At 39.7% G+C, this 24,841-nt stretch overlaps 1 protein-coding gene across 2 annotated transcripts; it reads right to left on the reverse strand.

The window, feature by feature from the left end:
- Positions 1 to 760: 760 nt before the first annotated feature.
- kdm5bb (lysine demethylase 5Bb) lies at positions 761 to 24,841 on the reverse strand. 2 transcript variants are annotated; one of them, XM_028452560.1, is made up of 28 exons: positions 24,497 to 24,841; positions 20,450 to 20,527; positions 20,132 to 20,254; positions 18,361 to 18,531; positions 18,039 to 18,095; positions 16,635 to 16,805; positions 16,314 to 16,407; positions 16,061 to 16,179; positions 15,109 to 15,267; positions 14,217 to 14,336; positions 13,982 to 14,140; positions 13,197 to 13,378; positions 11,846 to 12,008; positions 11,662 to 11,781; positions 11,304 to 11,498; positions 10,372 to 10,553; positions 9,345 to 9,469; positions 7,973 to 8,123; positions 6,605 to 6,719; positions 6,086 to 6,441; positions 5,780 to 5,927; positions 5,522 to 5,701; positions 4,328 to 4,486; positions 3,728 to 4,213; positions 3,564 to 3,648; positions 2,628 to 2,812; positions 2,172 to 2,414; positions 761 to 1,481 (listed from the first exon to the last, which is right to left on the reverse strand). In XM_028452560.1, the coding sequence occupies exons 1-28, from the start codon at positions 24,647 to 24,649 to the stop codon at positions 1,344 to 1,346; spliced, it is 4,617 nt and encodes a 1,538-aa protein (XP_028308361.1). In that variant the 5' UTR covers positions 24,650 to 24,841; the 3' UTR covers positions 761 to 1,343. The 2 variants fall into 2 exon arrangements, with proteins under 2 accessions (XP_028308361.1, XP_028308362.1); XM_028452561.1 differs by lacking the exon at positions 2,172 to 2,414.

Below are 24,841 nucleotides of genomic sequence, written 5' to 3' on the forward strand. Positions count from 1 at the left end.
CTGCAGTAACACTCACACCTGCTCACTTCACTACTGCCCTGTTAACAAATCAAAGTGGGGAAAAAAAACAATAATGTGGATATTTGCAGCGATAACATTTTTTGTATCGCTATAGAAACAATAATATTTAGCTTTTCCTGAAGAAAATGCAAGTGAGGATGGATAGCTGACACGCATCCTTATTTGGCTGCTGGAAAAAAAACTGACGTCATCCACCAATCAGGAGCCAGAATTTTACTGTGCTGACCATACAATTGTAACTGTAACAAAGTAACTGTAACTATAACTAACTAAGTAACTGTAATTAAATAACTAGTATATAATAGTAACTATTTAACTAGAACTAACTAGAACAATGTAAATGTAACTATGTAATTGTACAGAAGTATCAGTAACTATAACTATATAATTATGTAACTGTAGCTAATTAACTGATGATTACAAGCATCAAAGGCAAGCATTTCCCTCTGTTGGCTGGTGACAAACATCAAAGGACCATCAGCCATCACTGTGTGATGAAAAGGACGCAAAATGAAAAGGTGGAATAACTCAAAAAGTAATTAAAAAACAAAACAATAAATAGCATAATGTACAGAAATTATCTATGTTTTGATTCCTTACTGGACTAGTTAGAGTAATACAGAATAATAATAATAATAATAATAATAATAATAATAATAATAAAGTTTATCGATAACAATAGTTAACAGTAATAAATCCTGATGAGCTTTGAGGTGTTTCAGTGAAACAATGAAACTTGTTCATAGACCAAAAACAATTTTATTCCACAATATAAAGTTGTAACATGTTCTCGTCCTTTATTAAACGTTTACCGTTGAACCAGCAGCTTCTGCTCATCACACCATCAACACACAACTCAGCGAGATCAAAAATTATTATTGCTCAGATAAATAAAACTATTCTACAAAAGTGAAGATAAACATATGACAACGTAGGGACTGAAAACAAATCAAAGCCTCATCTTTGAACGCTTCAACATGCAGGAGGTTCAAAGAAGGAAAACCATCACTGTGGGCTCAGAATGTTCAAGACTCCTGATGGAACAACTTCCCATGCAGCACATGTCACGTTCTCCATTTACACAAACAAACACGAACAATTCATTAGAAAGAAATATAGAATATATAGATGTAAAAATACAAAAAAACAACCTAGACATGATAGTCAGAGAGAGAGAGAGAGAGATAGCACCGTTGTTACAAAAGGGCTGGACGAGATGGATGGGTTGGATGAAGGACTGGGACCAGTGACAGGTTAAATGGAGGACTGGGGGTTGGATGGAGGACTGGGGGTTGGATGAAGGACTAGGGGTTGGATACTCCTCATTCTCCTGAGTGTGTATCGTTCCTTGTACAGGTCACACAGACGTAGTCCTCGTTCTCTGCCATCTCAGCTGTGACGCCCACACAAACCTGATGGAACCACTGGTTACAGCTGCCGTCACACTGGACCCAGTTCACCTACACACACACACACACACACACACACACACGCACACACACACACACACGCGCACACACACACACACACATGCACACACACACACACATACACATACATACACATACACATACACATACACATACACATACACATACACACACACACACACACGGAACCATCAGAACCAAAGCTCTCATTAAGTCGACTGATAAAACTTCATCCTTCGACCTCGTTCAGCCAGTGCAGCTGCGCACTAAGCTAATCACAGGTTTGTTAGCTTGTCACGTAGCCACCAATCCCAGATGTTTGGTTAGCTTAGCACGTAGCAAACTGTCTACATGTTTGGTTAGCTTAGCACGTAGCAACCAGTCCACATGTTTGTTAGTTTAGCATGTAGCCACCAATCCCACATGTTTGTTACCTTAGCACGTAGCCACCAATCCCACATGTTTGTTAGCTTAGCACGTAGCCACCAATCCCACATGTTTTGGGTAAATGGCTAAAAGGGGAGGCTATGATATCAGGTCAACATCCAACCCTTTTCTAGCCACCGTGTGCTATCAGGTCAGCTTGTCTGTTGAAATTGTGCTGCTAATTATCGTGCATCACTAATATCTTCTCATGGTTTGAAGTTAAATAAAAACGGAAAAGGTTAAAAGGCAGGAGGTGGGAGGAGCCATGGGACGCTCTTTCTAATCCTTCCTCACCTCGTCTCCCTCTGGTAGCTGACACGTCTCGGCCGGACACGTCGCCATTTCCTCTTCAGACTCGTCGGAATGGAAGGAGTCTGAGCGCGGCGAGGATGAGGCGTTCTGACGCGGATGGTTCTTCTTGCTCATCTTCTGCCGTTTATGGGCAGGCTTTTTCTCCTTCCCTCGCCGCTCTCCATTCAACGCTTCCTGGTTCAGAAACCTCTTAGGTTTGGTTTCCGAGACCACGCCCACGCCGTTCTGGAAATAAGGCCGCCACGGTGAGACAGTGAGATACTGCTAACGCTGCAGTCTGCCTCTGCTCTCATCGATGGACAAAAGGATTATCTTTATGTGTTTTCCACGATGTGATGTGAAAACATTTACTACAGCAGGATACTGAATGTGTTGTAGTTTTAGGGCACATGCACACAGCATGATACCCGTGCTGTGATTGGACAGATGGGGTGGTACCTGGTTCAAATTTGTTCCCTGAGAGCTGAACGCCGTCTCTTTCTCGTGCGGTGGCGACGCACACTTGTCCGTGTGTCGTCTGTTGGCTCGGTTCAGTAACACTCGGTACAGAGTTTGGACCTCAGGTAGAGAAACCTGCAGCAGGAGCCCCTCCACCATCAGCTGCTCCAGGTCTGGACTGAGGCCTACACACACACACACACACACACACACACACACACACACACACACACACACACACACACACACACACACACACACACACACACACACACACACACTGTTCTAAGGCACTGAGCACATCCGCCAAAAAAACTAGACCCCACTCATTTGTCACTGCGGCTCATTCTGATTAGTCTGAACTCTGAAGCGTTATGAGCTACTTTCACGTTTATTGTTGGTAATAAATCTTGGTACGGTTCCCTTGCACACTGTAAACATTTCATGTATAAACTTAAAAAGGAACAGAACAAATCATGATTTATGTTCCACAAAGGCATCTGTATAAAACAAAAGGTTTGTCAAAATGTACAGTTCTTTTTTAAATAAAATAACACAAAACTCTCATTATCTAAGAATAAATACATTTATGAACTAACCTCCATTCAGTGCTGTTTTAGTGCCGTGCATTACTTTTAATCTGATTGGTCGGCTATGATGTGATGCATTTGATAGTTGTCTGGTCATTTCATTTTTTGTCATTTTATAATGTCCGTTGATCATTTTAAAAAAAAAATAATAATAATTTATTTATAAATGTAAGAAATTACTTTAATTCTTTTTAAAACATACTTAAGTACAAGTAAAATTACTGATTTAGAAATATACTCAGAAATGTACAAGTTCCATAAAAGCAACTTAATTACAGTAATGTAAGTAATTGTAATCCATTACTTTCACCTCTGGGAGTGGGACCAGGAGCAGCACGTGGCTCACCTTGCAGCTGTATGCATCTCTGCTCTGTGTAGAACACGGTGTGGGCGTGGCCTGTTCTGTTCCACTCTGGAGTCAAACATGGAGCCTGAGGAACAAACATCACCTTCATCACAGGAGGAGGAGCCACCATCATCATCATCACCTCTCATAGTAGAGGTACCCACCTGTGAGTTTTCATGAGCGTCTTCACTGCTCGACACGCAGCGGGTCAGAGTGGGTGGAGTCACCGGCCTCTCCTCCAGCTCTGATAGGCTACAGGCCTGTGAGATCTGTTGGGCGCGGTTCTGCCAGTCCACCGTCCGCTTCACCAGGAACTGCAGGGCGTCGCCCTCAGGCAGCCTCACGGCCAGGCGCTGCAGGGCCTCCAGCAGGGGGAGCACCCTGCTGAGGGGGGGCTTCTCTGAGGGGTGGCACTGAGGACACAGCCACGGCTGGGTCTCACCAGCGTCCGAAGGGTCTCTGACGCACACGCTGTGGAACGCGTCCCTGCACAGTTCACACTGCAGCATGGCCCCCATGGGAGCCTTCTGACAGGAGCACACCCTCAGGTCCATGCAGTCCGCCGTGGGGAGGAGCTTGGACTCATTGGCTGCTCTGAGTTTGGAAAACGACTCCATCTCTGTGAGACGCAGCTGCTCCAGAGTCGCCATCTGTTCAACAGAAGCAGTCAGGAACACATCTATTCTTTATACATCTATAACCACAACTTAAAGCCTCAGACTTCCTGAGTGGGCGGAGCTTCTTCTTCTCTGTGTGCTACTCACAGCTGAGGTGGCGTCTTTAGTCTCTAACAGAATCTTTTCCACGTCGCTGTGAGCGTTGAGTCGAGGTTTCTTCTTGTTACTTTTTGGACACAGCTTTCCTTTCTTAGCTTTCCTTTTAGGAGAACCAACGTTTCCTACTTCACACCTGGGACACAGAACCTGACAACAACATTATTACAGTATTTAATGCACAGAACAGTTTTTCATTCAATTAAATAAAATAATATTTAAACAGGAAAACAGTCATCAACATCCCCCGTCAGATTGCTTCTCATTATAACTTTTCCTAAATGTCCTAAATCTAAAAACTTCGATGTATATATAAAAAAATATGATCACATCAGAATATAAAATTACTAACTATCTTAAACGGTTTCTAAAAAAAGCTGTCCCCTTTGAAGTGATTTCGAACAGAGTAAAAAAAAACGGCATAACTCCGAAAAAAAAATTATTGCCTGCTTCTCATTTTGGAACTCCATCAAGGTAATGATACCCTGAAGACACACACTGAATTTGGTTATCGTATCTTAAATGATTTCTGAGAAAAGCCGTTCCCTTTAACTCAGATGGACGGAGCTCAAACCTATATCCCCCTTCACACTTTGTGGCGGGGGATAATAAACAAATGAAATCCTCAGTGCTCAGACTAAAACTTACATTACTTAACCTTGTTTGTGACTTTTGAACCTAACCGACTTACCAATGTTTTTATGTATTTATTTATTCAGTTTTATTAAATCACGCATTACACCGTGATTCTTTAGTTCAGTGGTTCCCAGCCTTTTTTGGATCGTGACCCCATTTCAATATCCTAATTTGCTGATGACATAAGACTTTTTGTCTGGAAGTAGTTTTTGATCACGTTTGTCACAGGGTTACAAATATAGAATTAGTGACAAATTGTGTCATCTCAGATATTATTTATACTCCATTTTATTTGAACTAGATTTATATTTGAGAACATAAAAGAAGAGAACACAGTTTTTTAAATATTGTGTGTTGTTTTAATTAAAAAATAATAATTTAATAATATAGGAATTAAATAATAAATAAATATTTTAATCAGTCATATTTTTTTTAATCAATCACTTGACATTCCATGTGACCCCAAATGAGACACTGGTTCAGGCCCTGAGGTCAAACCACCATGTGTGCAGTGTAAATTGTCTCTGAACAAATCAACTGAATTATTACCTCCACTAGGGTGAGACTGGAGTCCTTGTGTATGAATGTTTCTGCTGCTGACTGCCTCCACTCCTGAACCTGCTCCATCAGAGCCTCCAGCTGCTCCAGAGGCTCCAGGTGGACCTGGATGGTTTGTCCTCTCAGCACCAGGTCTGAGAGGGCGTTGACCAATGGGATGCAGCCACTGGCCTGGAGGAAGGTCGTCATGGAGACCAGCCGTTAGCATCGACAGGGTCTGTTAGCTAGAGCAGTAGAAATGTACTGTACCTGCAGCTCCTGCAGCTCCTGGGCCTCCTGCAGCCACTCCTGAGCTCTGCTGATGATGTCTTTGAGGAGGAGACAGCTGGGAAGGAACGCAGGAATACCAGACGCCTTTTCTACTGCTGCACTCAGAGTCTGGATGGAGTGAGGAGGTCTGACACACACACACACACACACACACTTATTATAAATAATAAAACAATTAGAAAAATTTGGTGAAGTTGTGTGCCCCAGCCCAAAGTTGAAAAAATCCTACTCTAAATAAACTACCCTGACCTCTGACCTCTGAACCTGGAGGTGTTGTGTTCTCACCTGGCCCTCAGTAGACCGCTTGCCTTCTCCTCCCAGTGCTCAGCCATGGTGAGCTGCTCCTGTAGACAAGCCATGGCCTTCTCCACGGAGGGGTGGGGGCTCAGACCCACGCCTTGGTCAATCAGCCTCCTCATGGTCTCCAGGCTGAGGTTGGTGGGCCTAGAAGCGGCCTCCTGCACCGCCTCCAGCCAGCGGGCCTGCTCCAGCCTCTCCCTCAGACGAGGCAGCTCAGGCAGCTCCACGTCAAAGTCCAAACTGACCTCTAGCAGGTCCTGGATCTCCCCCACGCTGGGAACTTTATCTGCCAAGACCTTCTCACTGTGCTGCTGGAAGTCCTCGATACGGTTCAGGAGATCCTGCAGGTGGACGCCATCAGTCAGTCAGTCACATGACAACATTAGCCAGAGTGATCTATGCTCTGTGCTCAGTGCTCTATTCTCTATGATCTATGCTCTATAATCTATGCTCTGTGTTCTATGCTCTGTGCTCTATGATCTATGCTCAGTACTCTATGCTTACCTTGAGCAGCGGTGCCTGTGGGAGGCTACAGCACAGGTTGTAGAGCTGTCTCACAAACGACCTCAGCTCCTCCACGGTCAGATGACTCCTGGACCTCACACTGTCACAGCGAAACCTGCAGAACATCCAGGAGAGAGCTTTAATTCCCCTTTAATCCAGAATAAAAAAGGATTGAAAAGATTAAAAATCACCTTGTAAACAACTAATTCTGAATGAAAAATTACCATTCCAAATTAAACTTGAATCCTAAGTAAGTAATTTAATAATTCCTTGATCTTGTAAACATTCATTCTGCTTTAAATTAATTCTGGTCGCTCTGAGCATGCTCGACCTGTCGCAATGACGTAATGGTGACGACATAATCCAAGATGGTCGCCCAAAGCAAACGTTGGACTTGAGTTGAAAGTATTTGTTTAATAAAAGCCTTTGATAAAATGAACATATTATACACACACACACACACACACACACACACACACACACACACACACACACACACACACACACACACACACACACATCCTCACATTTCAATGAGGGGATATGTGAAGGCTCGCAGCGTTCAATGTAAAACAAAGTCACTTAGGAAAGATGTTACAGTCTCACACACACACACACACACACACACACACACACACACACACACACACACACACACACACACACACACACACACACACACACACACACACACACACACACACACACACACACACACACACAGACATCGGCAAAGTAAACAGGCTTCATCGGGGACATGAAGCCCTGCAGCAGGACACAGAGCTTCTCCCTCCTCTCCCTCATCCTGTAAATAAAGGGAGAGCAGTGATCGCTGGCTCTGATTGGCTAAAGTACGTCTTCTATCTACCTTCTCCTGCTCAGCTGACCAAAGTGAAACACTATGTCATTACCAAGCTGCTGCTTCAAAACTATCATCAAAATAAAAGTGAAAATAGTTCTTACTATGTGCTCTTCTATGTTGGAGCTGAAAAGTAAAGGTTTGTGAATACGTCACGTTCTCCCCCCATCCAATCAGAACCTTTCCCACTCCCAGACCTAAAGCAGAATTTAATAAAGCTACATAAACCTGTAAACCACAATTAGGAATTACTACTGTTAACGTGAAGCAGAACACTTTAATTCTGAATTATTTCACTCTGAATAATTAATTCAGAATTAAAAACATCATGCAACTGTGGCCATTGTTATTAATCTGACATCAAGTGAGTCAAACTCAAGGCCCGTGGACCAAATACAGCCCAGGACACGGACACTGCGGTCCAAACATTGATCAAACTCAGAGCTCTGTTTTAACGTAAACATCATCTTTGACCTGATGAAGCAGAGCAGCCTCTCCTCAGTCCTCACCTGGTCTGCCTCTTCCCGTTGAGCAGCTGCTGAGCCACAGACGAACATTTCTCTGCGTCCTGCGTCACCAGACGGAGACGACGCAGCAGGTCGTTGTCTGGGAACTGTTTGGACTCGGATTCAGAAAGGAGAGCACGGAAGACTGGCAGACCTGAGGAGAGGAAACACCTTCATCAGAAACACGGAATTATTGATACGATAACTTATCAATCAGTAATGACCTGATAGTTTAGCCCTTATCCTTCACCTGGAGGTAAAAATAACCATGTTGGGAATATGACATGGCCGCTGCACAGACTGATGTGCAGAAGAGCTGCATGTTACTGTGCATTAATGGAGGATTTGTTTCACGTGTGTAAATTTGATCATTTCACTCTGACTAAATGTGTAACTTTGGTTTTATTTAAATCTTATTGTCTTATTTATCTTTAAGCAGAATTGCTGAAATTGAAATAAGAGGACACAAAAAACTGAACAACTGTTTAATAAACTATGTATTATGTTAATAGTTGACTCACTGACTGCCAATGACGTACATATACATCATTTCAAATTCAACCTTTCACTGCCATTGACGTATATGTACGTCAATTACGTTTTTCAACGGTTGTTGCTAGGAGACAGTGTGGTGGAGCTCTCCCATGAATATTAGACTTATACTATCGTGTAGTGACCAACTGGTGCCATGTAGGTTGATGTAGGCCATGTGGATGAGAGATTAGCTGTGATGGGCATATATAGCTGAGAAGTAGTCAAGAGTTGACGAAGGAGAAAATGGCTCCCAGCATCTCACACTCGACCAGAGCATGTGTGGAACTAAGTCGACTATTGAGAGTGTCGCCATGGTGAGAGAAGACGATCAAAAACCAGGCCAAACAGTGACACTCAGCATGTCGTGGAGGAGGAGGAAGTTGCGTGTGTGGGGACTGAGGAGGGCGGAGACTTGAAAGAAGGCCAACAGACTGTAAGGAAACCATTCAACTCTGACATTAGCCTCAAAGTCCTGTTTTCTCAGCTTTTTGCTCAGAAACTGGCATTTTGTGTGAAACTACCAATGATTAACTGCTGATTATGGAAGAACAAAACAAGCCAGAAACAAAAAAAAATACATAGATGAAAATAGAGAGTCTAATCTTTCAGTATCTGATTTAAGATTTCACATAATCGTAGTATAAAATATTCTGTGTCTTAAAAGATCAGTTAAAATGCTCAAAAATGGCTAGCAATCAATGAGATAATAAAAATGTTCATTTTTTATTTTAAACAACTGTAAAAAAAATATTGTTTTCAAAGTCAACTATACTGTACATACTCCTCTCTGATGATGATGATGACAATGATGATGATGATAATGATGATGGTATGATCTCACCTTTCTTCTTCTCCAGTTTGGCCTCCAGAGTCTGTGACACTCGTGAAGCCCACTCGTCGTAGAGCTCAGCGCGTTGCTGCACAGCACTCATCATAGGGAACAGCTCATCCAGTGTGTATCTGTAACTGCACAGAGCCAACACTCATTATGGGATGTTCCTCACCTTTAGTGGGTTTCTAATTCATAATGATATTAAAAGCTGTTAAACACGTTAACCAGATGCGGGCTCAGTCTAATTTTGTGTGGCCCTTTAAAACAAATACACAAAATAACAGAAAAATACACAAATCAACAACAAAAATAAACAAAATACAATAATATTTAAATATTTAAATTAGCAAGATTATAAATGGAGGATCAGTTTAACTTTCTCTACTCTTTTACCTTGTCTGTGTTTCTGATGCTGTGGTCATACAGATCTACATCATAAGGTGGAATATATTTATATTTTATATTATCTACAGGACTGAGGCTCTCAGCGTCACCACACAATACATTCATTTAATCATTAATTTATTGGTCTGATGTACGCAGGCTTTATCAGCTGATTTATTTGACTTATTTGACTTTATCAGTCCATCAGATATAAATCTATATATTTCCTATATGATGTGATGGTAAATAAAGGATAAATATTCTCTCTCCTCTCAGTGTCACATCAGATCTACACAGTGTCGTGTTCACACAATGATCCTCCTTTTATTGGACAGCTCATTTTCTAAAAGATCTGATTGGTCAAGAGGCGGGGCTTTAGTACTTGCCCAGAACAAAACCTGGTCCTGATCCGGTTAGGTCAGCCGAAGCTACCATGGTGATTTAGCTCTGTAAGACGTTAGCTAGCTTCGTAGGACAGCACACACCGATTAAATCCCGGAAGTTAGCGCGATAAGAGCTAGCTAGCTTTGTAGTACAGGCCCATAAACATCACGTGATAGCAGAAGCTTGATGTGTAATCTCTGCTCTGTTCTGTGGTTGTGCTGTGCTGTGTTGTGTTGTGTTGTGTTGTGTTGTGTTGTGTTGGACTCACTTCAGTGTGTATTGTGAGACGGGGCAGGAGCAGAGGTCACTGATGTGGTGCAGACACACCAACACCCCGGGGCTACAGGGACAGGTGACGGCTGACAGGTAGCACGTTGTCCGACATTTGGAACACTGACGCTCGTCGTCCTGGAGGTTGTCGTACTTTGCCTCCTGGTGGATGAACACGCCCTGGAGGCAGAGGACGACACAGAAACAAGTAGAGCAGGACTCCTGGACTCATAGTGGGAACACTGGTGTCTAACCACAGCCACAAAACTACATTAAACTAATAATTCTAATAAAATTGGAGAGAAATTCAGCAGGTTCAGAGGACCAAAAGTGGCCCACGGACCATGATTTGAGACCTTTGAAGTAGAGAGTGACACAGTGAGGCTTGCTTCTTGTAAAGTAAAGAGTTACCGTGACAGTCTCTCAATGACCATGTGTCAAACTCAAGGTCCAGGGGCCAAATTCGGCCCTTTAGAACATCCAATTTGGCCAGCAGGAGTCAGAGATAATATGAATTATTGTGTAAATTACCAAATCATCCAGTTGTAGATATCTCAAATTCACAAATTTAATAAAACTCTGCAATGTTTTTAGGGGTTTGCAATTTTTCTTTGTTTATATGACATGAATGCAGTCATTTGTAATTGTAAATTGTGGAACGAACTCTTAATTTTTCTCACAAATCTTCCAATTTCTTACAAACCATTTAACAAAATTCCTTTAAATTACACAAAAATTGGTTACAAATAAAAAAAAATTAAGTGAAGATCCAGTAGGGACTGATATTAAAAACTACAACACAACTGATGTTAAAATTGTTCTTTTTTCCACTTAAAATATGCGGCCCTCTTGAGATCAAACTGGTCCATATTTGGCCCCCGAACTAAAATGAGTTTGTCACCCCTGGTCTAATGAGATGACACATCGTACCATCTTCTTAACCTTGTCCCTCATCTCCTGCTCCTCATGGATCATGGCGACAAAGTCTTTGTAAACGGCCGAGGCCAGGACCACGTTGAGGGACTCTGCCTTGGACGCCATGTTGCAAACCATCTCATCGTGAGAGAAGACGTTGTAGCGGTGCAACAGACGGTAATGATCCACACACTGTCGGCCCAACGGCATCTGATGGAGCAGAAGAGGAAGTTATGGTGAGTTTATTCAGACCAAACAGGAGGAGTATCACCAATTACTACATTTAACCCAGTGGTTCTGAAACTTTTAGGTTATTTCCCACTTTAAACGAACAGTGTGTGTTTAATTCATATCCAGAGTAAAGGAGAAGTACCCAGTCCACGGTGCAGAAGTTGACGGCCTCGGCGAAGTTGAATCCCTGGTTGAAGCCGCTGTGATAAGCTCTGGGAAACGTGATGACGAACTCACCGGCACACTGATTGGTTCTGTAGATCTGACACAAAGGAGAGGGTTTAACCTCAGAGGGAGGGCGGATGTGAAGGGGCGGAGCCACTCACTGGGACACCGTGAGCCATCAGCGTGTTGGGGTTCATGATGGTGACGAGCTGATGCAGTAGATCAGGCTGAGAGTCAAACAGCTCTGGAGCTAACTTTCTCATCACCTCCTCCAGCTGCTCTGCAGCGAAGCCTGGAGCTCCGTACCACGTTTTAGGTTCTCCCCTAAAAGTCACACACACACACACACACATGAAAAAGAGGTTTTAGGAGATTAAACTTTAGACGTTTTCATTTGCAGTGTGAGATAACACACACACACACACACACACACACGCACACACACACACACACACACACACACACACACATGAAAAAGAGGTTTTAGGAGATTAAACTTTAGACGTTTTCATTTGCAGTGTGAGATAACACACACACACACACACACACACACACACACACACACACACACACACACACACACACACACACACACACACACACACACACACACACTTTATTTCAACAACTGCTGCTCATTTACAAGTTAAGTTAAAAGTGATAAAAACATTCAGATCAAAGCATGTTTTAATAGTCTGTGAGCTACTTCAAAGGTACTGAATAATCAGAATGGCTACCAGTTTAAAAAAATACTAAGATTTCATAGTTTGACTTTAATTCAAGAGTAAAATAATGAATGAAGACGAGTGGTAAGGTTGGAAATGTTTATGAAATTGTTTGATTTTTATTACATTTCATTAGAGATCATCCTGTTCCTAGTTTATTAGCTACTAACTAACAATCTTTAACCAATCATTAAACATTTAACACATTTGTACAATTTAAAACATTTTTTATATTTTGTAAAAATCCACTTTTTGTTTATTTATTAATTTAAAAAAATCCAAAACATTATGTTCCAACAATCCAAACACACCAAATCTGCAGCATCTGTAACAGAATTCTATCTGCAATGTTTCAGTGAAAAATACACATTTAAAGACGATTAATTTAAAACAAAAGTGCAGCAGTATTTAACTGTATTTCTGTCACATGTTTTTATCTTAGTAAATCAGAATTTAAACTGAGCTCATTGGTGACTAGAGCTCCTGAAGGTCCCTCACATGGTCCATGCTGATTTATACAACATCAATCAAATGAATCAATGATACTATATGAGTAAAGTAATTATAAGTGTTTGTATTATATTGTGTTTTTGGGATAAATCTGATCCTACTTTGTGTTGCTAAGACACATTTTTCTGGGTTTTAATTTAAATTTGGAAATGAATTAAATGTAGTAATCGTGATTCTGGCACATTAAAACCTTGTAAATGAAACAGTTTGAAACATGATGTGTGCACATTAGAAGGTGTGCTGTGGAGGTTGGTGTCAGTGCTGTTGTGTGTGTTACCAGTGCAGATAGTTGATGGAGTAGCTCCAGTGGTCCTCGATGTGCCAGCAGAACGAGGAGAAGCACATTCCCACGTAGAGCCACGGCAGCGTCATCCCACAGATGTCGGCGGTCACATGTGTCAGCACGGACGGGTTCATCATGGCCAGGTTGTTCAGGTTCCACCCACACTGGAGGTATTTCTGCAGCAGGAGGAAAACGTTCACTTTGATTTGAGATGAAGACACATTCTAGTATTCACGGTTTTCAGGATGTCACACGGTTGTGTTTTAATGATCGTGTGACATCGTTCATTCAGCACGCGCTCACACAGTATGCTGAATGACCGGGACATAAAAAATACACCTACAAAGGGGAAAAATAGCATTTTTAAGTGTGTTGTGTATCAGTTCAGTTGGTGATGGATATAATAGTGACTTCATGTTACAGCTTTGCATTTAGTCCTAGTTTTCCTTTCTAATGAGAATTAATACCATTTAAAGAAACCAAGATAAACTTTATCAAACAGTCTTTACGGTCATTGTACATCATACGGTGTAAGATATTATAACAAAGGTGCAGAGCTGTCCACGTTGGTGTAAAAGAAGTAAAAAAGGCATTAAAATGTTAAATGCAACCACAGAAAACGACAATGCACGCACCTGTAAAAAAATAAATAAACAAGTTAATTATTCCAGCTGAAATGAAAAGGAATAATGGGGGGAAAGTACAAACAAAAAAGGAAAAAAACTTTTTATTAAACTGAATAAGTTTAATAAAACACTAGCAGTGGACTGTGGATCTACCTCATCTGCAGCAGACACTTTGAACTTTCCGTTAGGGATGGGGAATCCACTGCCAAACTCTTTGGAGGCGATATCTGCTCCATATTCCACTGTCACGTCCTCCTCGATGGCGCCGACCAGACGCCAGAACTCCTTCTCCACCAGCTCAGTGGGAACCATCTGAGGTGAGGACAGAAACGATGAGTCAGCCCCAAACACCGACCCGTGACTGGTGTCTGTCACAGTCTCTGCTTACATGAACCGGCATGTTGAAGTAGTCGGACTTGAAGGCGTCGGCCATTTGTCCGAAGGCGCGTAGGGAATAGTCTCTGTAGGCCTGTTCAAAGCCAAACGCTTCGTGAGGTTTGTTACATTCCTGCAGACGCAGAAAAGACCAAAAGAAGTTAGAGACGGTTGTGTTTTTACTGATATCAGCTGTGTTTGATTAACAACTGCTCACACAAAGCCAACAGTTCAGGATTTTTTTTTTCCCTTAGGATCGTTCGAGACCAGCACTAATTCCTGCTATTTTTAAACTTTTTTATAATGTGATAATAACATGGAGAAGAACGGGATAAAACAATCCTTCCTTAATGTGACTGAGTGACGTGTGTGTGTGTGTGTGTGTGTGTGTGTGTGTGTGTGTGTGTGCGTGTGTGTGTGTGTGTGTGTGTGTGTGTGTGTGTGTGTGTGTGTGTGTGTGTGTCTACGGTTTCAGTTTGATCCACAGGGCAGAAGGAAGATAGAAACTAATCACCAGTAAAAATCCCAGTAAAACTCTGGAAAACAATCACCAGGGTAAAGATAGTAGCTCCCGGAAGTCTTGGTCTCAGATAGTGTGGTGTTGAACACAACACTATCACACGTACCGCATCATGTTTACTCAGAGAGATGTGGTCACATGACCACATCTCTCTGAGTAAACATGTGATGTATAATTGTGTAAAAAGTGTTTCCATTTCTCATTAACCACACATTTAATATGAAAACATCTGAAAAACCTCCTCATGAAAGAACAAAATTATATTTCAAATGATATTTTAGTGTTTTTCTAAATTCAGGTGTTTCCATTACCAGTTTTGTGTAGTGTGTGTATTAAATGTGATTAGGTTGGAGTGTGTTAATGAGCTTTGTGTGTTTGTGCCGACCTGAGCCAGACACTTGGGACACCTCCAGTCTCCTTTAGGGACAGTGTTAAGGGGAGGGATCAGACAGAAGGTGTGGTAGCTGTCATCACAGCCGTCACATAGCAACAGACGGTCCTCATCACCACCGTTACTGCACACCAGACACACCACCAGGTCCACCTGAGACAGAGACAGAGATTTAACTGATGCACTACAGTAATAAAAGCCTGTTTCTTCATTCTGCCAAAAACTTTTTATTTACAACTCAAAGTTATATAGACATAAAACCAGCTTCTATGGTACTTTTCCTCTTCCTGTGATGGTTATTTACATCGTTGCACACCTTCACTATCAACACTAGGGCTGTACATTGCCATGAATCTGACGATACGATTTGACATTTGCATGTCACGATACGATATACAGTATTGCAATACTAAACAATACGATAAACACCACAATACTTCACAATATCAATAATTACAAATTTCACCTTTACAAGTACAAAATAGTAAGAAATACAATGTATTTGACTTTTTAAAACTTGTGAGAACAAGTAAATGTTAACTAACTGTAATTCAAGCACAAATATCAAAAACAAATGCATTGTGCAATATGTCAAACTACATTTGTCCAAAAAGTTTTAACTTTTGCTTCTGTTAAGTTCTTATATTCTTTAATAAAAATAACTACATACATCTATAAAAGTATCCAGTATGTTTTATGTAAATAAAGCTAAAAGTAATTGAGGAGTGAGGTAGTTTAACAAGGTCTGATGGTGCGTTCACTGACACCTAGTGAACGTAGTTTACGTACTATGCTAATGTTAGCAACATTAAATGTTTTTTTTGTTTAACAATTGTTAAAAAACAATTTGAACATTTTTTGGATCGATACGTTAATCGCACAGTAGAATATCGTGATATATCACTGAATCTATTGTTTTACACCTTAGTCAACAACAGGGACTCACGGGGCTGGGGAGAAGTGGAGGGATGAACTTCTTGTAGCGAGACTTGATTTTTTCTGCTTCAATCACTGCTTCTTTAACTTCCACTGGTTCCTGTTTTACTGGAATAAGAACTTCTTTTTCTGCAGAGACACAAACATACAGAAGAGGCTCAACCAAACAATATATACAATATATACAGTAGGTAAGTGGAAACAAGCTATGACATCACATCACGTCAGAGGCTGCCGTCCAATAGGAAAGCATCTCTAAACACCTGGTTTGGTTTTAGCCACAAGTGATCCCATCCTCCTCCTCAGGTTGGGTTTACTCTCATCGGGATCCTCAGGTTCAGTCTTCACACACACCGCCTGTACACACACACACACACACACACACACACACAGGTCAAACTGGGAGATCTGTGCTGGTGTTTTGTGGTTTCCTTCACCTACAGCAGACATAAGCAACTGGTGTTCTTTGTTCCTTCCTGTATTAATGCTCAGATCGCTCATTATATTAAATTCTGACATGAATGTTGTCATGTGGCCCTCAGATCAAACAAACAAACCTCTGACCTATAGCTTCACACTCTCACCTCGTACTTGTTGCGTTTGGCCCTGCGAGCGCTGGGGATGCCTTCAGGAAGCTGCACACACTGATCCTGTGGTTTGGCCTCTTTCACCTCCTCCTTTTCTTCTTCTTTAGGCGCCTCCATCGACTCCATCGACTCCATGGACTCTATGGACTCAATGGACTTCTGAACGCACTGAGGGAAACAGCAGAGAGGTTAAAACCACAAAGATACAAACTAACAGAGGACAGACTGAAGCAGAAAGTGTGAGAGAAACATGTGATCTGTGACCTCAGCGGAAATAAGATTTATTGAAAATGTGAGTGTGACAGACTGAGGCGTTAAACAGGATGTGGCTAGTTTATAAAAGACACCGAGGCGAGTCTGTGGTGGAAACAGTTTGTCTGCAGACTTTTAGGTGCGACAGTAACATCAGAGACACCATCAGGTACTATTAAAGGTGGAGGTGATGGAGGATGAAACTCAGTCTACTGAGACGTACATTTAATGAGTGTCAGTCGTTCTGTGTTTGTAACGCTGTAACAAAAGTGATCAAAAACTCATTCTAGTGAAAAAATTATAACTCATTCTGGATCCAGAACAGGAACAGTGTCAAGAAGGTCTTTGGTGATTTTTTGACTTTATCTTTAGGATGAGGAGAAATGTGAATAAATATTTGTGTAATATTCTACTGGTGGCTGCAAAGAAATCAATTACTAGAAAATGGCTTTGTGACAACATTACCACTATTGATGACTGGATCTGTATTGTTCAAGACATACTGTATGTGTAATGGAAAAACTGACATATACTGTAAGATTGGAACATGAAGAATTAGAAAAGTTTTGGAGGCCATGGAGAAGGTTTATATCAACACTGTAACTAGTTTTAAGATGTGAATGCACCAATGTATCCCTAAACTACTGAACAATGTTGTTGATTTTCTGTTCATTTATTTACTTTGCTATCAAATAAAATAATATAATATAAAATAATATAATATAATATAATATAATATAATATAATATAATATAATATAATATAATATAATATAATATAACATAAAATCATATAACATAATATAATATAATATAACATAAAATAATATAATATAATATAATATAATATAATATAATATAATATAATATAATATAAAATAATATAATATAATATAAATATAATATAATATAATATAATATAATATAACATAAAATAATATAAATATAATATAATATAATATAATATAACATAACATAACATAACATAACATAACATAACATAACATAACATAACATAACATAACATAACATAAAATAATATAATATAATATAATATAATATAATATAATATAATATAACATAAAATAATATAATGTACAGCCCACAGACAGACTAAACATGCTTCATCATTGATTCTGCACCAACGTACCTTTTCCAGGTCGGGATCAGCCTCCAAACGCATCAGTTTGGAAGCTAGATCTGGTGCCTGAAGAGAGAGCTTTGGTAATTAACCATCAAAAAGTGACCAGATATACAGGTCACATGGTCACATGGTCACAGCACCAACTTTGAAAAAGCTCTCTTCACACAGTATTCAACCTAACGACACTAAAACACATTTTTACACTTAAATACTATTGAGTTACAGCATAAACAGAACACATGGGCTTATCAATCAAAGATGTAACATGTGACCCTGGTTTATCTGGTGCGTAAAAGTAAAAACAGGAAGTGGTTAGTTAGAGGCTCACCAGCAGGTTGGCTCCGCTCTGAAACAGGTTGTATGGATACAGGATCCTCTCATAATGTCCCCTCAGGTGAGACCCCACCGCTTTGCCCGGAGAGAAGCCCATCTGTATGGCAATCTTTGTCCATCGCCGGTCGCTACACACGATGTCGAAACCGCCCTCATCGGCTACGAGCTGAAAAAACACGAGATACGCTTTAACGTGACGTAAAAAGAAGAAGAAGAAGAAAGCAACACCTCCAAAGCTCTGGGGAGAGATTGTTTAGCACATGTAGCTATTTTTGGACATTTAATCTTTCTGTGTGTACATCGTTCTATGTCACACTTAAACGTAAACATGTTTCTCATGTCAATAAAGCTGTTTGGAAATGAAATTGAGAGAGAGGACCTGGTAAATATATCAGTTCAACTGGTGATCAATAGAACTGGTGATCAATAGATCTGGTGATCAATAGATCTGGTGATCAATAGAACTGGTGATCAGTTGGAACTGGCGATCAATAGAACTGGTGATCATTAGAACTGGTGATCAATAGAACTGGTGATCAATAGAACTGGTGATCATTAGAACTGGTGATCATTAGAACTGGTGATCATTAGAACTGGTGATCAAACCATCCATGTGACTGGTATAACAGTCTCCAGGATTAATGAATACCCTTCAAAATAAAATGCTCCTGATCCACTAAAACGTGGTCCACCATTTGGGCCCAAACCACATAATGAGGACCTGATTAAACATTATGTTCTATACCTCTTTGTTACCAAAGTGGGAAAAGTCAAAAGTGTGTCATATAATCCTGTGTTTCTCAAATTGGGGTACGCAATGGCACTACAGAGGGTTGTAGGGAGAGAGAAGGTGGAAAATTAACAAATAAAGCATCGGTCTCGGTCCCGCCCCAGGCGTGAGATGACCGGAAATGATAAAAATAGTTGAAATAAATCTATTCAGGAGCCACTAAATCAGGTTTTTTCAACTTTGGGGTCAGGTCCCAATGTGGGGTCGCCTGAAATGTCAGAAAAATTTTAATAGATTTTTGAATTTTTTTAATTATTATTATTTCAAATTAAAACAACACATCTTAAACAACTGTATTCTTATACTTTCACTTTGGCTAAAAAAATTAATGAAATAAATAAATCTGAGTTCAAACATGATAAAAAAAAATAATTCTAGAAAAATATGTCTGGGGTCACCAGATATTCTTATTAAAATAGGGTCACAATCCAAAAAAGGTTGTGAACCACTGCACTAAATACTGTTTAATTAACTTATTTACAAACTGAGATTCTTTATAATGTGTGTTATCACTCATTCATTCTATCATTATGATCTATAGATGTTTTTAAATAGTTTTCTCAGCAAAATGTTGTAGTCGGACAAAGGGGGGACAAGGATTCAGAAATTAGAGAAAGTTTGAGAAGCACTGATATACAGTCGTCCATTATAGTTTAGTCGTTCTATAAACAGTAGATTTCACTGATAAACACTGTGAAATGTATCATATTTGTGATGAAGTGAGTGCAGGCATGCGTCAGTAACTGTTCTCTTATTAACATATACATCTAAATGTTCTGTTGTTATTAACATATACATCTAAATGTTCTGTTGTTATTAACATATACATCTAAATGTTCTGTTGTTATTAACATATACATCTAAATGTTCTGTTGTTATTAACATATACATCTAAATGTTCTGTTGTTATTAACATATACATCTAAATGTTCTGTTGTTATTAACATATACATCTAAATGTTCTGTTGTTATTAACCTTGTTCAGGACGTATAAATCTAAAATCTTTCGCTCCACATGAGGAATCTTCAGGGCACATCCCTGCAAATCCCAGAATTTGGCGATCTGGTCCAGGAAGTTGAGCTTAACTCTGGTCTGAGCCTGAGAACAAATGCAAAGAAACCAAAATAATGAGCTCAGGAATGAACACAATATAAAAAAGTTGAGGTTAATTAGTTGATTAAATGAATCCAGTTAATGTTTCTCCTTCCACTGTTCAGTGTTTAGCATCATGTCCTTCAGTCTGAAGCTACACACAGTCGATAACACAATAATAAGGAGAACATGTAAACTCACCTCCAGCTCATTGAGCCTCTGGATCCGAGGAACAAAGTGAAGTCTGTCCACGTCACAGGCAAATGGAGGCTGCCAATCCTACACACACACACACACACACACACACACGCACACACACACTTTGAAATTTGCTGCATTCACATATTTTTCTGTCTCATAAATGGTTATGATGGTTTAGAAAATGAACAATTTCAACATAAGGCATCAACAATATCTAAGAAATAAGTAACAAATACTTAAACATCCTTCGATTGATTGATCTTTTAAACAATTTTTACTTAATTTGGGGAGATTTTGTGGAATAATTTGAAAAAAAATGCAGGATTGGGGAAAAATGTTGAGCTCTTTCAACATCAGTTAACAACTGAATTATTTGTTAATTTATACAATGAATCATGTTAACGCTGCAACGCATCATCCTACCACGGTACAAGACAGAGCGCTTCAGGTGTTCATTTGTTCCCACTGCATCAGACTGTTTAACACCACTGTCTAACATAATACCTGTAAACACCCCGGGCCCAGCCCCCCAACCCAGTTCTCTGTTGTCTTTTACACATTTGTCTTTTTTTTCTGCTGTTGTTGTTCTAATTTATTTATGCCCTCCATTTTACACTACTATCCTATGTTAGTATTAATTAGGCCCTAACACCACAAGCTGGTGAAGGGCGTCTTGCTCTTGTAGTGGCCCACTAGGAGGGAAGGGGAGGAGCCTATGCGAACGCCACGTCAGTGACCAGTGACCCTTGTCATGTCGTAGGCATCCCCCTGTGCTTCCCAAAAATGTATAGTTCATGGTACTCAAAAAGGGGGAAACATTGTTATTGTGCTGCAATATTATTCTTCTTTCTTTCTTTCTTTCCTGGTGTCAGAACCAACTCACCTACTTTTCACCCACTGAACCATTATGTAGAGTCTTAAAAATTAAAACAACATTCAATCGCACACTTCTCTAATTTCTGGCTATTTACAATTTTAAAAATGCAAAAGTGTGACGCTCCCCCAGTACGCCAAAAATGCATTACGAGATAGGAATTGCCAAAAAAATGAATTCATCGTAGAATCATGAAAATTGACACAGAAGTAGACCATGACAAAACAAGTAAAAAAAAAATATTATTATGACCATGCCAAAAAATTACACAGGAAGTCCCGAATTTGAATTGAAAATTGAAAATAGCAAAATTGCTATTTTCGCTCATTTATAACACAGGCAGGTAAATTATTTGATTTGTATTTATTTATTTATATTACTTATTATTTCTATTTATTCTTATTTTTTTCTCATTTCAACTTTATTATTTTTCTTTAATAACAATGTAATCAATATATATTAGTATTAATAATATAAACATTTATTATAATATTATTTCTTCTATTCATAATTTTTATTACCTTGAAGGCAACATAATTTTATGTTTAATTTGAGTTAAATAAAAAGATAATGCCTAAATATTAATTGTTCAATTTAAGAAGATGAAATAAAATGACTTGCGTTGAATATTCAGTGGTTTAGATTGTTAGCTAATGCTTTGATTATCGTTAGCTTACAGCATTGGTTCAGTTCTCATTGTGTTCTATACAAACAAGTTTGCCTCAACCAAGCGTGTGTTATCTAACATTAATGCATTCATGTTCCCAGCAGTAATAATCATTTAATGCATAAGCAGGTGAAGAAGGAAATAATGTGAGGAATTCTTTTTGTCTGGTCGGGTATCAAACTGGTTTTTAACGACTGGTTAAACTCATTAATGAACTATTCACAGGGTTTGTTTGAGAGTTAAAGCTCAACTCAAACAGTGGACGACCTGCGTTCAAGCAACACAATCGTCCTTTTCAGCTTTAAACAACACGGGCAGCACAACAACAACAGCCCCTCCCCTCTTAGTTTCTTACTTTAAAGGAACAGCATCCCCCCACTGACACAAAATGGCCAGATGGAGGAATCCCAGTCCCACAAAGCCAACATGGACACACACACACACACACACACACACACACACACACACACACACACACACACACAAGATCCTAAACTAAAAGAAAGTTCAAACAACAACATCCAACCAATCATCTGAGGGAACAACAACGCAGAGAAACAGAAAAGTTCACTATTTTTACTCTAAAAGTGAAAAGATAAATAAATCACATAAATATAAAAAGAGAGAGACTGACGTTCAGTTTCCAAAGTTACTGTATCATTATTGATGAACAATGTAGGACACTAATCTTATCCTAATAGATGTAATTCATGTTTTCTCTGCATATTCTGCTCAGGAAATCAGACTTTGGGGCAAACTGGACGTTATAAATCAAGCACATTTATCCTGCAGGTCGTGGGTTTGACACAAGATTTATAGATTCAATGAAAACCCGTCTTTGGCTCTGATTGCCTATAAAACCTAACAACCTGAGTAAGTAAATGATTTGTGATGAGGGAGTGGATGTGGACAAATTCAGCCGTACGCTTTCAGTTTGAGTTTCTGTGATAAATAAATGTGACATCATTAGTTTCTTAGATTCAGAGCTTATTTTTCTGTCACATTCTATCCATTTTTTCTCCATTGTTGTGGTCTGTAGTGTTTAGGTTTTATCTTTTAACTCATATTTATGATGGATGAGAGGGACTGATTTACAACATGACATTTATTGACATCAGACAAAAAACAGAGGAAAACGTTTACGTCGTGAAGAGAAAAAAAGCATAGTCAAATATTGTGAATATATAAATAGGCAATGAGTTAAACTTTATGTAAGGATAGCTAAAAGCCATATTTTTTCATGTATTTTTTTTATTTTCCAATAAATGCTTGTTTTTAACAATGTTTCATCCAACTTCATTATCAAGTGTGAGAGACAGAAAAAGATGAGAAGAAAACAGCAAACTGTTAGAAAAGAAAAGGGAAAGCTCAAGAGAAGATGGAGGAACATGTTGTGAGTCATATTAATCTATTATTTCTATTGACATTCATATTAATAATATATTAAAACAATTACCTAGCATGTGATGACGTATAAATCCAGATTATTTTTAATGGATGAATTAAATCCCATTATTCTACTGGGAATAATTAGGTCTGATGTTGATTCTACTGCATTTTGTCAATTTTTTCAAATTTTTTTTTAAACCCAACGGTTTCAAAATAAGGAATTTTGATCAAATTCTGCCCTTTAAAGCCTCATTTCCAACGTGAAAATTATATTAAAAATACTTTTTCTGTAACATAAGATCAATAAGATAAAATAACATCTAAGTGATCTGATAAACACGTAAAAAACAGGACACGTGAAATATCTACGTATTATTACAGATTATTACACAATTATCAGCGCCAATGGATCAGAATCAGATAATCGTGTTATGTTCAAATCCGCACGTAGTAACAAATAACATTGATTCTTTTATTTAAACTGTTTTTTTTTTTTTTTAGTTTTTCACTGAGGTACTACACGTGTTATTGATACATTTTCTATTTTAAATATCTGATTCGGGGTATTTTTCTATTAATATTTTTGTCCGTGATGTAATAATAACAGTGGGTATGTTGAGAAAAGCGTTTATTATTATTATTATTATTATTATAAAGTATCGTTTTTTCAGTGAAATAATTGTGTAGTTTAGTGTGTTTATTACTGTGTACTAAAGTCGTTATTAGTTATGCAGCTGAATGTCTTCCGCATCGTCTGCTGTGTGTGACAGGTTGGTTAGCTGTTAGCATTAGCATTAGTCACTTAGCTCCGCGGATGAACCCCGGATGGATCTCCGGGGCTTAACGTCACCAACACGGAGGCCAGAAAGAGGCTCAAATCCTCATTTTTTGACACAATAGTAACAAAGGGGTTAATGGTTGTTTACAAGTGGCCCATATAGCCCGCTATTGTGCCCATGCTGGAGGCAGCTGGTCCAGGCACAAAGAACCAAGCTCGGCCGTTAGGCTCCGCCATGTTGAAGAGTCCCTTTAAATCCCCGCAGAGCTCCGTCCTAACGGTCGGTCTAACCGGCTCCCCCGACCCGTTCACACACTCCAACCGGCCCGAGGCACTCACCGGCGGCGGCCGGACTTTACAGATGCCCGTTTTCTCCGCGATGGGGCGGATTTTGTTGATGAATGCAAACGGGTCTCTAAATTCCTCCCAGCTGGGCTCGAACACCGGGCACTCCGGGGGAGGTTTGAACTCGACCGGCCGAGGCTTGCTCATCTTTTTTCGGTGTCCGGGACAAAGAGAGAGCGGGGCTTTAGGTCACCGCTGCCTGGAGGCCTGGAGTGATCCGTCCGAACCGTCCAATGAATCCTGTCGATTCTCACTGAGAGTCGATGTCAACCAGGCAGTAGCACACACACACACACACACACACACACACACACACACACACACACACACACACACACA

Source organism: Gouania willdenowi, chromosome 7 (genome assembly GCF_900634775.1).
Source record: "Gouania willdenowi chromosome 7, fGouWil2.1, whole genome shotgun sequence".
Taxonomy (NCBI): domain Eukaryota; kingdom Metazoa; phylum Chordata; class Actinopteri; order Blenniiformes; family Gobiesocidae; genus Gouania; species Gouania willdenowi.

Coding starts and splice junctions, on each gene's coding strand:
- kdm5bb (XM_028452560.1), bottom strand. CDS start 24,649: ATGAGCAAGCCTCGGCCGGTCGAGTTCAAACCTCCCCCGGAGTGCCCG. Junction 12,009..13,196: donor TCCATCAACTATCTGCACTG/GTAACACACACA, acceptor TGTGACTTTTAG/GGGAGAACCTAAAACGTGGT. Junction 11,499..11,661: donor ACTTCTGCACCGTGGACTGG/GTACTTCTCCTT, acceptor CTGCTCCATCAG/ATGCCGTTGGGCCGACAGTG.